Consider the following 13,957-nt stretch of genomic DNA (forward strand, 5'->3'; position numbering starts at 1 on the left):
TGCTTGTCTGCTTAACTTTGTACTTCATAGGGTACTTTTTAATAGAAATGGTAAATTCTTTTGCCTTTGGTATAACATTCTAAACAGTATCAGATTTAATTGAGTTTGTAAATGTGTTGTTAATTTGAGTTGTATTTTTTCTATAACTCGTTTTCCATCTTGTCAATGAAATAATACAGTAACAGACTCATAATTTGTATATGTTTATATTCATAAGTGTCCAAATGAAATATACCCCTTTTATTTTAGAAATGAGCCTTGATTTTGGCAAGGTATTTCAGAACTGCATGTTGCTGTTTGCCTATATTCAAACATTTTAAATCTTAAAGCATTTTTTTTGAGAAGAAAATTAATTGGTTGCAGTTCTTGAATTAGTTGAGACATGTATTTGGATCTATAGATTTAGAAACATAGGTTTTTGTTAATGTGATCAAGAAATTCTCTCCAGGTAAGATTATATTTGCATACTTTTTCTTGCTTAGGGACCCAACATACCTATATTTTATTTGTTGACAATAATTAAAATACTTGTTTTACAGACTGCAGCTGGAAATATAATTAACATGCTTTGGCAGCTAATGGAAAATAGTCTTGAAGAACTTAAGCTGCTTCAAACAGTTCTTGTTCTTTTAACAACCAATACAGTAGTTCATGATGAGGCACTCTCTAAGGTAGGAACCTGTTTGTCCAAGTTCATTAAGCGCTTTGGGACAGTATTTGGATAAGATGACCGAAAGAGGAAAGCCTAGTGCTGTTTGAACTAAAAGCAACTTTCCTGTAGCTATTGTGATAATGCACATTGCATGTTAAAAGCCTTCAGTGCCTTATTTTCCACAGATTAGAGATGATATCAGGTTAGGGTGATTAAACAGACTCCCTTGGATATAGCTGACAGGCTTGGTTATGAATACAATACGGAAAAAGAAAAGTAGCAGAAGCAAAGGAATAGAGAAAGAAGAAAAGAAAACAGTATTTGTTTCCAGGTATCAGTGTTGTCCACAATTATCTTGGGTGTTCCTGACAGCTGTCTCTTTCCCCCTTTCAAAATAATTTCACATGTAAAATGTATGTAAGCCAGATAACTTAAGTTTGCCCCTGAAGCAGCTGGAGAAGTGTCATTTTGGCATTAATACTAGATAAGGCTGCATGTATGAAAGCTCTTTCTCATTCCTTCTCTCTTTGAAACATGTAACAACTGTTTTATTATGTTTCATCTTTAAATTTTTTTTTAAATTGTGAAATATTTCCAAAGAACAGAAAGTGCAGAGAGTAATGTAAAAATAGCCTCAATTAATAGTTTATTATTTAGGGTAAAAGGTGCATTTCACATTACCTTTGCTAATCTTATGTGTCTTTATATTCACTGAGAGTTTGAATTGTTTAAAAATACTGACGTTTTTGTAGCTTTATTGTATAAAAGAGTGGGACTTTTATACTTTTAGCGAAGGTGATTGAAACAGCAAAACATAAATTATTTGCGGTTACATCAGATAAAGATAATAACCATATTCATCAACTTATTTCATGCTAAATGAATCTTGTTTTTTTAGGCAATTGTTCTTTGTTTTCGATTACACTTCACAAAAGATAATATTACAAATAATACAGCTGCTGCTACAGTGCGACAAGTTGTTACTGTTGTTTTTGAGAGGATGGTTGCTGAAGATGAAAGACACAGAGGTAAAGTGATGAAAGTTGTTTCCTTTTGCCTGTGGGTGACTCTAATGTCCATGATTATTCATTTAATGATTGTCCGCCATTCCCCTATGAACTTAGGCTACCTAATAATTAGAATACCTTTAGAAAGTATATTAACGTCTTTATTACTGATAATGGCAAACCAAAAGGTAAATATCTCACAGTTTTGTCACCCTAAGAAGTGGACCCCGTTTTCTGTATTTATTTCTAATATATTCAAAATTTTATGTTGAAGATGGTAATAGCACATTTTATACAAGGTATTGCATCGTAAGTATTTTTAGCCAAACAGTACATATGGTTATTTTGTGTTACATTTTAAATTTTTGTAATTGAAATTTTACTTGGTTGCATTATATTTTGTGGCTATTCTATAATTTAATGAACTACTTATGTTCTGTAGTTCAGTATTGTTCTGAGTGTCTTCCTACGTATATATTTCCATTTGAATTATTTTTTTAAAGTAAATTTTCAAAAGTGAGCTTCCCTCATGTGAATTTTTGTCTTTGCCTATTAATATGTATTAATCAAGAATATTTATTAATGTAAAGCCTACTCTTCATATTTTCATCAAATCCTTTTATTTGTAATTTTTAACATTTTCAATATTTGAAACATTGCCTAAAAACTTAGAAACATATCCTGTCACAGAGCTTATAGATACTGTTTCTGTTATAATTTTTATAATTTGATAAATTTTAAGTTTTTTTATTTGTTATTCTTATTAGATGAAAAGTAAAAATTTTCCACGTGATAAGTTGAAAAAATCATGAGGTGCTGTCATCAAGAACAGCCTCTCTGTTTTATGGAGTCAAGAAACGGAAGATTAAACTTTTTTTTAAGTTTTTTTCACCCCTAAACTCTTGATATTATACAGTCTTTCATATCATTTGGTGTTATTTTGGTAATATTGGTAAAAAAAAAAAATAGCAATACTAGTAAATAATAATAGTTATGCCTACTCTAATAATTATTTCACTTTATCTGAATTTAACCATTGGTCAAACTTTTCACATTCTGTTTCAGGCATTTTTCATCTATTTGTTTATTAAGATATTCCCACTAACTTTTGTCTCACTTTTCCAAGGGGAAATGCAGGTGGAATTCTAACAGTTTGAAATATAAAGGAATTAAACGTAGAGGATAAAACAGAGCAGTTCTCCAGTTTGAATATCTTATATACCATAAGCGCAATATAATTTCTGAATTGATAGTTTGGCTGTGTGTCTAATATCACACTTAATACTTTCTAATAAGGTAGAAAATATTTAGAACCTCTTCCTTTTCAAGTAGTCATTAGTCAAGATTTATTCGAAACAGTTTGCCATGACTTACAGGAAATAGTATCTTGTTAATATTCAAAGAAATTGAGAAGCCCCGTTCTAGGTGACTCTTGGCTAGTCAATACCTGTCTCTGACATAGTACTTAATGGCAGGTCAAGCAGTTAATTCTCTTGAAGATGGTGAGATTATAGAGGAATTAACTGTGGTAAATATTTATATGTTTGATATTTAAAGATACATTCAAATATGACATGGGTTTCAAATCCATGAAATGACTAGAGAAAGGGGTACTAGGAAAATCATATGTATGGACAAAGATAATAAGCTTATTAAAATGAACATGAGATAGTGAAGAGTATTTTTTTATGATATGATGTATAAAAATGTAATTCCCAATTTTTCTTTCCATTTTGGAGGCATGGTTGTGAACTTAAAGTTTATAATTCTGTAAATACATACTTATCTTCAGTATACCTTTTAGGCAGTATATATGATTTATTAAAAGCACCAAGAACTCCTAAAACCCTTCTTATTTTGATTGCAGATATTACAGACCAACCAGTACTAGTCCAAGGAAATAGTAACAGAAGATCTGTCAGTACCCTCAAACCTTGTGCTAAAGATGCATATATGCTTTTCCAGGTATTTCCATTGATAAGAATAATTTTTATAATATAGTTTTGTGTGAATTTTTGATTTTGGAATTTTGTATCTGATTTAATTTTTAAGTGTTTTTTTTTTTAATTGTCATTTTAAAGTGTCAAAAAGTAGTATAGATTTAAAAAGAAAAAAGTAGTACAAGTTTCCTCCACTATCTGATAGTAGCACATTTCTGTGAAACTTCAAAATGCCTTAAGTGAAAAAGCAATTACCTTAGGACACAATTACCTAACGAATGCACAAAATAAATCAAGATAAGCACAGACACACACACAGCTCAGAGCTTTGGCAGCTTGATGCTGAGATGCTGAGTAGAGTTCCTGGAGAAAGAAATTGAAGGTACCATTCTTGCTGGGGGGGGGGTTGTGCAGCCTCTGTTATGGGCTGCCTGCAAAACAAATGCGGAACATGGATTTCATTTTTGTCTTTTTTTCTTTTTTTAAAGAAAATTGAAAATCTTCAGATTTTCTTCTGGTTAAAGAAAGTCTGATTTCTTCTGGTTAAAGAAAGTCTGATTTCTTCTGGTTAAAGAAAATAGGTGCTAATCTAGGTCTTTTGTAAAAACTAAGTGGTGAAGAACTTTTGGAAAGCATGTGATATCTGTCTAAAACATTAAAGAGTGTCTATACCTAATTAGCATGATAAAATGTTATGTTTCATTTTAAGGAAATAAAATGAGTGAAATCCTGAACTAGCTATATTAGGAATGACTAGTCATATAAAATACTTGCTTTAATAGGAAAATTAAAGTATTTACTTAAATTCTGCTCTATCTGATATAACGTGATATACAAATACCTGATTTTTAGATTACTTGTCATGAATAAAACAAGATTAACCTGCACTAAAAATTTTATTAATTTTGATTAGAGAGTCTTTAAACAATGTTAGAATAACATTTTGTCTCTACTCTGTATATTAAGTTTACTTACATAATCAACTATACAATTAATTAGAATTTGATTTATCAATACTTAATTTCTAAGGAATAAAACCTTCTGATAAGAAGAGATACTTCAAATAATTTTTTATGAGCTATGAATTTTGAAAAGGACATTGCATTCCAGCATGTGTAATATTTTATTTATTTTTTATTTATTGTTTGATTTATTTTCCAGGACCTTTGTCAGTTGGTTAATGCTGATGCCCCTTACTGGCTAGTAGGTATGACAGAAATGACCCGAACATTTGGCCTTGAATTACTTGAATCAGTCCTGAATGATTTTCCACAAGTCTTTTTACAAGTAAGCCATTTATGGTATCTTGCAACAAAATTAATCTTTCCTTTTTTCAGAGATAATTTTCAAGAAAGCAAGATGTATTTTTCCCCCACATTAAAAGATGCAAAAAATTATAGCTTCAGACTTTAGACATAATTATCTTCTGTTATGTTAACTTTTGTTGTGCCCAAGCATTTTGAAATTTTAATGTTAGAAGGAAACCCTAGAGTCTTGTCCGGTCAAGCATTTCCCAATCTAAGGGTGTATGAAGGAGCTCTTTTTATAATGTTTATAATTATATATAGAGGCCTGGCGTGTATATATAGAGGCCTGGCGTGCTGCGATTCATGGGGTTGCAAGGAGTCGGACACAACTGAGCAACTGATCTGATACATATTATAATGTTTGTGATGTGAACTCTTTTTTATAATATTTAAAAGCCTTAAAAATTGTTGCTAATTTTTGTATGCAGCTGTGTGCTTTTATGTAATTTAAATGGAAAAAAGAAGTCATCAATGCTTATTTAATAAATTTAATGTGCTGTGCAAAATATTTCAAAACAGTTGATAGGGAAAAAAGTGAGAAAGAATTCAAACTTCTCATTTTACTTGTAAGAAGCTAAAGTCTAAAAGTGATTCAGTGATTTACATGGGTTTTTTAGTTATTTGCAGATCTTGAACTAAAATTGAGAACTTTTAACTGTACTCTAGCTCCTTTCCCTAATATGTGGCCCCTCCCTAGGTCAGCTATTTGATCTTTGCTCTTACCTACAACACAAGTGGATCAAGTGCCACAAAAGTAGAAGACCCTTTAGCCCAGGAGTCGGTATTGAAATCTTTACTACAGGGCTTATAGTTTTTGTCCATATTAGATAAGTCTTCAGTGCTTTCAGTGGTATTGAACAATATTAACTGAGGATTCCCTTTCTTGTATTAGCATAGGAGAAGTTAAGGTATAACTTGATTCATAATCTTGTATAAACTGATAGTTGTAACAGCTACGACTTTTGACTGCCTGCTCCGTGCTAAACTTTGCCAAATTCCTTACATATCGTACTCTCTTTAATCTTCACAAATACCTGAAGTACCAGTTATTCCTATTTTACCCAGGAGGAAGCTAAGACTTTGAGGGTTAAATAATTTGTCTAAGGGTTCATCATTTGTGAGTGTCCTCATCCTTTAGCCTCACTGTCATTTTTGTTCCTAAATGACCCAAGTGTACTCCTGCTTCAAGGCCTTTGTACTTACTGCTGCTGGGGCCTGGAATACTTTTCTCCCATATAGATTGTTCTCTTACACTTTTGAGGACTTGACTCAATGGTCAACATATCAGACAAACCTTTCCCACCACTCTGTGTAAAATGGCAGCTTCTTTTCCTGGCAGCACTCTTGTCTTTCTGACTCCTTGTCATTTTTCTTATTACTTCCTGACATATGTGTTTGTACATGAGTTGATCTGTTTTTTCCCCCTCATAAAAAAAGTAAGTTCTATGAGGCAGGGACTTAGTTCAGTGTTGTACAAATACCTATAATAGTGCCTGGCATATGGCAGGTATTTGATATATATTTGAATAAATGAGTGAATGAACTGGTAAATGAATTTGAATTAGAAATTTCTGTAGTTTGTATTACATTTTCTAATTTTGTAGGGAAAGGTTTGAAAAAATAGTTTCAGATTTATTGTGCCCAAAATAAATCTGTTCTACTTTATGCTTCTTGCTATAATCCAGAGGAGAAAAAAGAATTACCTTGTGTAAGATCCTAAAATTTACTCCTACAGACCCCTTAAAAAACTAGGAATAAAACTACCATATGACCTAACAATCCCACTACTGAGCATATGCCCTGAGAAAACCATAATTGAAAAAAACACATGTACCCCCATGTTCACCGCAACACTATTTAAAATAGCTAAGACATGAAGGAAACCTAGATGGAATCTGGAAAGATGGTACTGATGAACCTATTTGCAGGGCAGCAGTGGAAACGCAGAGATAAAGAAAAGACTTGTGGACAAAGTGGGGGAAAGAGAGGGTGGAACGAATTGAGAGAGTAGCATGGAAACATATACAATACCATATGTAAAATCGATACCCAGTGGGAATTTGCTGTATGAAGCAAGAATCTTAAATCCAGTGCTCTCTGACAACCTAGAGGAGAGGGATGAGGTGGGAAAGGTGGGAGGGAGGTTCAAGAGGGAGAGGGCATATGTATACCTATGGCTGACTCATGTTGATATATGGCAGAAACCAACACAATATTGTAAAGTAATTATCTTCCAATTAAAAATAAATTTAAAAATTGCTCCTATGAAATTTTCTTTAGGAGATAAATGTTTGTTTTCATTCACTCATTATTCACTCATCCAATCAGAATTTACCAATACCTTACAATCTGCTGGTGAATGTGTTCAGTGCAAAGGGTTCAGTATTTAAGATAGATAAAATTCTTGCCCTTATCGTGCTTTGCAGTCTAATTAGAAGCAAAACATTACTAAATGATAAACTGTGATGAGTGCAATGAGGGAAAAGTATAAAAAGTGCTATAAAAGTGAGTAACATAGGTACCAAACCTAGTGGAGAGTTGGTGATCAATGAAGGCTGTGAAGGTTTTACCTGAAATATGAAGAGTATTTAGTTGAGAGAAATAGGTAGTATAGGAAAAGAATGTTCTAGAGCAGTGACTCTAAGAAAGGATCTGCCTTATCTTTTAGAAAATAAGCTCTGCAAGAGCAGGGACAAAATTGAGCTTAACCCTGAATTTCACAGTGACCACAGGACTGGAAAAGGTCAGTTTTCATTCCAATACCAAAGAAGGGCAGTGCCAAAGAATGTTCAAAGTACCACACAGTTGTCCTCATTTCATATGCCAGCAAGGTCATGCTCAAAATCCTCCAAGCTAGGCTTCAACAGTACATGAACTGAGAACTTCCAGATGTACAAGCTGGATTTAGAAAAGGCAGAGGAATCAGAGATCCAATTGCCAACATCTGTTGGGTCATAGAAAAAGCAAGAGAATTCCAGAACAATATCTACTTCTGCCTCATTGTCAACGCGGAAGCCTTTGACTGAGTGGATCACAGCAAACTGGAAAATCCCGTGGTTTTTCCAGTAGTCATGTATGAATGTGAAAGCTGGACTATAAAGAAGGTTGAGCACTGAAGAATTGTTGTTTTTGAACTGTGGTGTTGGAGAAGACTCTTGAGAGTCCCTTGGACTGCAAGGAGATCCAACCAGTCAATCCTAAAGGAAATCAACCCCGAATATTCATTGAAAGGACTGATGCTGAAGCTTCAGTACTTTGGCCACCTGATGTGAAGAGCCGACTCTTTGGAAAAGACTCTGATGCTGGGAAGGATAGAAGGCAGTAGGAGAAGGGGACGACAGAAGATGAGATGACTGTGGCATCATCGACTCAATGGACATGAGTTTGAGCAAGTCCGGGAGATGGTAACGGACAGGGAAGCCTGGTGTGTGTCCATGGGGTCAGCAAAAGTTGGACATGACTGAGCAACTGAACAAGAATATCACAATTCCTGACATACATAATACAGTTGGCAAGTAAATGCTGAATAAAGCACTGAAATGTGAGGAAATAGGCAGTCTTTTACCTTCTTCAAAATGAACTTAGTGAATTATAGATATATTTTATTAATCAAAGATGACTTCCAACTTTATGGCTTGAGCCATAGGGAATATTCTATGAGGAGAACATTTGCTAGAAAGGGTAGTATGTTCAGTTTTGAACTTACTCCTTTGGAAATACCCAAGTGTACACAGAATAGTAGTTTGATTTATATATCTTGAGCTTGAAAGTAAGGTTTTGGGCTGAAGTTACAAATTTGAACTTCACTGGCACATACATGAGTGAGTGAGGTCACCTGTTGTGATGACATGGTAGCAAGGACCTGATATTCTGGAGCTTTGAGGGACCTCGTTGTTAAACGGTGGGCACGAGAGGATGAGCGCACAGGAGAGACTCAGCACGGAGGCCAGAAATGTGGGAATGCATTTGAGCATTCCTTTTAGGAATCAGTTATGTCAGGGGCTTCAGTGAAATTTGGTAAGACTGCTAGGGCAGTATTGGTTTTGGCCACAGATAAATACATCATGATGTATATGTATAACGAGAATAGTTTAAAGGGAGATGGAATATAGATTGGTGGGGGTTGTTTAGGAAACATAGCTGTAGTTAGTTGAATGTGAGGGGAAAAAGTTAACATAAAACTTGTAGGAAATGTCTGAAATATTTATGAGTTAACTAGTACGTAGAACTGGACATGGAACAACAGACTGGTTCCAAATAGGAAAAGGAGTACGTCAAGGCTGTATATTGTCACCCTGCTTATTTAACTTCTATGCAGAGTACATCATGAGAAACGCTGGGCTGGAAGAAGCACAAGCTGGAATCAAGATTGCCAGGAGAAATATCAATCACCTCAGATATGCAGATGACACCACCCTTATGGCAGAAAGTGAAGAACTCAAGAGCCTCTTGAGATGAAAGTGAAAGAGGAGAGTGAAAAAGTTGGCTCAAAGCTCAACATTCAGAAAACTAAGATCATGGCATCTGGTCCCATCACTTCACGGGAAATAGATGGGGAAACAGTGGAAACAGTTTCAGACTTTATTTTTTGGGGCTCCAAAATCACTGCAGATGGTGATCGCAGCCATGAAATTAAAAGACACTCCTTGGAAGGAAAGTTATGACCAACCTAGATAGCATATTGAAAAGCAGAGACATTACTTTGCCAACAAAGGTCCATCTAGTCAAGGCTATGGTTTTTCCATTGGTCATGTATGGATGTGAGAGTTGGACTACAAAGAAAACTGAGCGCTGAAGAATTGATGCTTTTGAACTGTGGTGTTGGAGAAGACTCTTGAGAGTCCCTTGGACTGCAAGGAGATCCAACCAGTCCATTCTAAAGGAGATCAGTCCTGGGTGTTCTTTGGAAGGAATGATGCTAAGGCTGAAACTCCAAGACTTTGGCCACCTCATGCGAAGAGTTGACTCATTGGAAAAGACTCTGATGCTGGGAGGGATTGGGGGCAGGAGGAGAAGGGGACGACAGAGGATGAGATGGCTGGATGGCATCACCGACTCGATGGATGTGAGTCCGAGTGAACTCCGGGAGTTGGTAATGGACAGGGAGGCCTGGTGTGCTGCTCTTCATGGGGTCGCAAAGAGTTGGACACGACTGAGCGACTGAACTGAAGACTATTTAGGAAAGTATGAAAACGGACTTAACTATGCTTTTCATTTTGTCAGTCAATGAAACTACTATAGATGTGAATGTAGAATTTCAAATCACATAACTTAAGAAAAAATTTATTTTTAAAATTTATTTTTGTGGGGGCTATACTGGGTCTTCGTTGCTGTGTGTGGGCCTTCTCCAACTGCAGTGAGCATGGGCTGCTCTAGTGGCAGTGCACGAGCTTCTCACTGCAGTCGTTCTCTTGTTGTGCCGCACAGGCTTTAGGGCATGCAGCCTCAGTAGTTGTGGCACACAGGCTTTGTTGTTCCATGGCATGTGGGATCTTCCTGGACCGGGGACTGAACTCGTATTTCCTGCATGGTGGGCGGATTCCTTGCCACTGAGCCACCAGGAACACCCTCCATAAGATCCTATTTTTAGGGGGGGAAGAATTAAAAGTACATTAAAATGAATTTAAAATCTAGAAGGATATATATTTGGAGTCAACAGTGACTCACTAACTTATCTCTGGGAGATACTAAGCAAAACTTTTATTTTTATCTTTTTACTTCTCTGTGTTTTCTTTCCTTTTTTCTGCTTAGTGAACCTGTATTGTTTTCTTGAATTAATCTGATTTTTTAAAAGATACATTTTACAAATTAAAAAAAACTACTCTGTGCCTTATCTTTCCTTTTCTCTAAGATTAAAGGATTGGATTGGTTGATTTTTATTTTTGTATCTTTGTTCTTGGCCTCATTGAAACTGGGTTGCTTAAAACAACAGAATAATTTTTATATTTGAGGTTAAACATTGACTGTAGACTGGACCTTTTTTTGCCAGTATAACAAGACTATTTTTGGCTAATATATTGAGCAAATTAATAAGTTAAGGGAGGTTTTCTGCGTAATATGCCATAATTATAAATAATATTTAAGAATTCTCTGTAAGATTCTCAGACTTTAAAATAATTATGCTTGTTTGTCATTGTGTTTTTTACCAACTCATTGTGTTCTGTTCAAGTGATCTAACTAGAACAAAATATTAATTAATCTGTTTGTGAATAGAATTATCTTCACAAAATAAAGTCTGAATTATGTAATTTATTTACTTTATTATTCAAATTTTCTCCTCTCCGCTTCCTGTTTAAATGCTTTATCTGTTTGAATTTGTAAAATCTATTTTCTTTTGTTTTTTATGTTTTTAATTGCTGGAATTTCTAATGTCCTACTAAAATTAAAATTCCTAGTAATAAACATCATTTTAATTCCACAATTATTAAATGTTCTTTTTTTAAATTTCAATTCTTCTTAAAACTTCTTGAAATATTATCATTTGATCTTATATTCTCAAAGAGGAATCCTAATTTCAGAATTGTGTGTAAACTTTAAAATGAGCTATATAAACATAATTTTATTCACACTGATTATTGAAGCTTGTTATTAACTGTGAGACTTTTATAAGCATTAAGTACAAAGTAAATCAATTTTTTTTTCTTTCTTTTTTTTTTAATCTTTGCAAATAGCATCAGGAATTTAGTTTCCTCCTCAAAGAAAGAGTATGTCCTCTTGTGATAAAGCTCTTTTCTCCAAATATAAAATTCAGACAAGGTTCCAGCACTTCATCTTCTCCAGCACCAGTTGAAAAACCGTATTTTCCTATCTGCATGCGTTTGCTGAGAGTAGTATCTGTTCTGATTAAGCAGTTTTACAGTCTTTTGGTAAGTGTTAATTTTCATGTGTTTGTTTATATAATTGCATGAAGCCTTTTCTGAAAAGATGATCTTATTATATTTAGCTACTTCAGTTAAGCAAACTTCTTTTTTTTTTTTTTGAGTACTTATAGGTAATCTCCAAGATATTTGAAAGTTCATTCTTTCTTGAATCTCTCTTATGTTTATGTGGTATTATATACTCTATAACCCTATTGCATTTTATACCTCATTATTTTCTTAGTTCTTGTTTTTTCTTCTCTCCAAGGCTGCCAGTGCCAATTTTTTTTTGATACCACCATACATATGACCTGTTATAAAATTTGGTGAATTGTAGCATTAGAAATTAATTTTTATCTTCAGTCCAATATTATATCTATTTTGCAAACATTTTTGGATGCAAGATATATTGTGATATTCTTGATCATAATTCTGTGTAATGATTGACTCTTAAATATTGAAATAATATTTTTCAGAGAAAATGGTATATTGTATATTTCTTTAAAATTTTATATTAAGTCAAATTCAGCAGTTTATAATTCTTTAAATTTATATCCTTAATTTTAATTAACAAAAGTAATTGGTTATGATCATCTACTGTGAAAAGTCAGTATGCTAAATGTTAGCGATAACCAACGTCATAAACTATTAGATACTATAAGTAGTTTATACTAAATTCTGTGGAAACTTGAAGAAAATTTGTTTTCTATATTGTACACTTATCATGGATTTTCTTTTCATTGTCCAAATCCATTTATGTAAAATGCATTTTGAAATAATCTTTATAAGCACTGTAGTTATAATTATTTCTGGCCACATGAGATATATCTGTAAGGTATTTAATATATTGCTTGGAAATGCTGTAGGAAGTTAAGTCATCTCAGAATGTGTTGCTCTTTAGGGAACTATAAACTATCGGGGTTTGGTGCCAAGGGTTTAAGAGTCTTTTGGTGTACTCATCATTGTTGGCTTGGACTATTTTGTTCTAACTTTAAAAAATTACAATCATTGTTCCCCACAAATGTAAGTATTTGATATAATTTCCAATAATTATACTTAATTGATAAACCAAGACTTTGTTGTCTAATTATATACAGTTAAAATGGAGGGAAATTCTCTGAGTCTTTATATTGATTGGTGGTGGTGGTTTAGTCGCTAAGTTGTGTCTGACTTGTGACCCCACGGACTATAGCCTGCCGGGCTCCTCTGTCCATGGGATTCTCCAGGCAAGAATACTGGTGTGGGTTGCCATTTCCTTCTCCACGGGATCTTCCCAACCCAGGAATCGAACTGTGGTCTCCTGCATTGCAGGCAGATTCTTTACCTACTGAGCTAGGAGGGAGCCTTACTTTTAGAAATTTGGAAAGGTCCGTCAGCATTTGCTGAAAGTTAAAGAAAGATAGTTTCTCTAAAGATGGAAAGCTTATATCTGTTAGTTGTTGTATTTTCTATATTGTATTTATTTACAGTTTGTCTCAGTCCACAAATAAAACTTAAAAAAAATGTAAATCGGAGTGACAAGTGATAGAATAGGAAGCTCTAGGCACTCTCCCCTACAGAGACACCAACTTTAAAATACACAGAACAGATTACCTTTGTGTGAACTTCAGAAACTAGCTTAGAAATTATAGCGCCCCAGTCAGGTTTAGGGCCAAAATAAGTTCATTAGAGTGGGTGAGAAAGCCCACTGCACTTACCTGCCACACCCCATCCCACCCTGGCATAGCATGGTATGATCAAGAGAAAATTCCTAACTTATGGATTTTCCTTCACGTAAAAAAGGGTGAAATGTGCAACCAATATCCTGACTTTTGGGGTACTGCTCAAGGAACTGATTTTTGTCTTACCTGACTCTTAGACACTGACAAGAAAGGCCGCAACATATTTGGCTGCCAGGGGTCTGCTGAGAACAAAGTCAAACCCTGTGGCTTGCAGTACCAGGGAGATTATAGTATAACACAGACACCAGTTCAGTTCAGTTCAGTCACTCAGTCGTGTCTGACTCTTTGCAATCCCATGGACTGCAGCACATGAGGCTTCCCTGTCCATCATCAACTTCTGGAGCTTGCTCAAACTTGTGTCCATCGAGTTGGTGATGCCATCCAACCATCTCATCGTCTGTCGTCCCCTTCTCCTGCCTTCAGTCTTGCCCAATATCAGGGTCTTTTTCCAGTGAATCACTTCTTCTCATCAT

General features: G+C 34.6%; 1 protein-coding gene across 6 annotated transcripts in view; it reads left to right on the plus strand.

The window, feature by feature from the left end:
- Window positions 1–13,957, plus strand: part of MON2 (MON2 homolog, regulator of endosome-to-Golgi trafficking) — a 110,895-nt gene that overhangs the window by 26,021 nt on the left and 70,917 nt on the right. For 5 of the 6 annotated variants that reach the window (XM_055579295.1, XM_055579258.1, XM_055579269.1 and 2 more), the window contains 5 exons: window positions 540–671; window positions 1,551–1,680; window positions 3,527–3,624; window positions 4,761–4,886; window positions 11,578–11,772. In XM_055579295.1, coding sequence (XP_055435270.1) covers window positions 540–671; window positions 1,551–1,680; window positions 3,527–3,624; window positions 4,761–4,886; window positions 11,578–11,772 — 681 coding nt within the window. The remainder of the gene's footprint in view (window positions 1–539; window positions 672–1,550; window positions 1,681–3,526; window positions 3,625–4,760; window positions 4,887–11,577; window positions 11,773–13,957) is intronic. The other variant, XM_055579281.1, reaches the window with a different exon arrangement.

This window comes from Bubalus kerabau, chromosome 1 (genome assembly GCF_029407905.1).
Source record: "Bubalus kerabau isolate K-KA32 ecotype Philippines breed swamp buffalo chromosome 1, PCC_UOA_SB_1v2, whole genome shotgun sequence".
Taxonomy (NCBI): Eukaryota; Metazoa; Chordata; class Mammalia; order Artiodactyla; family Bovidae; genus Bubalus; species Bubalus kerabau.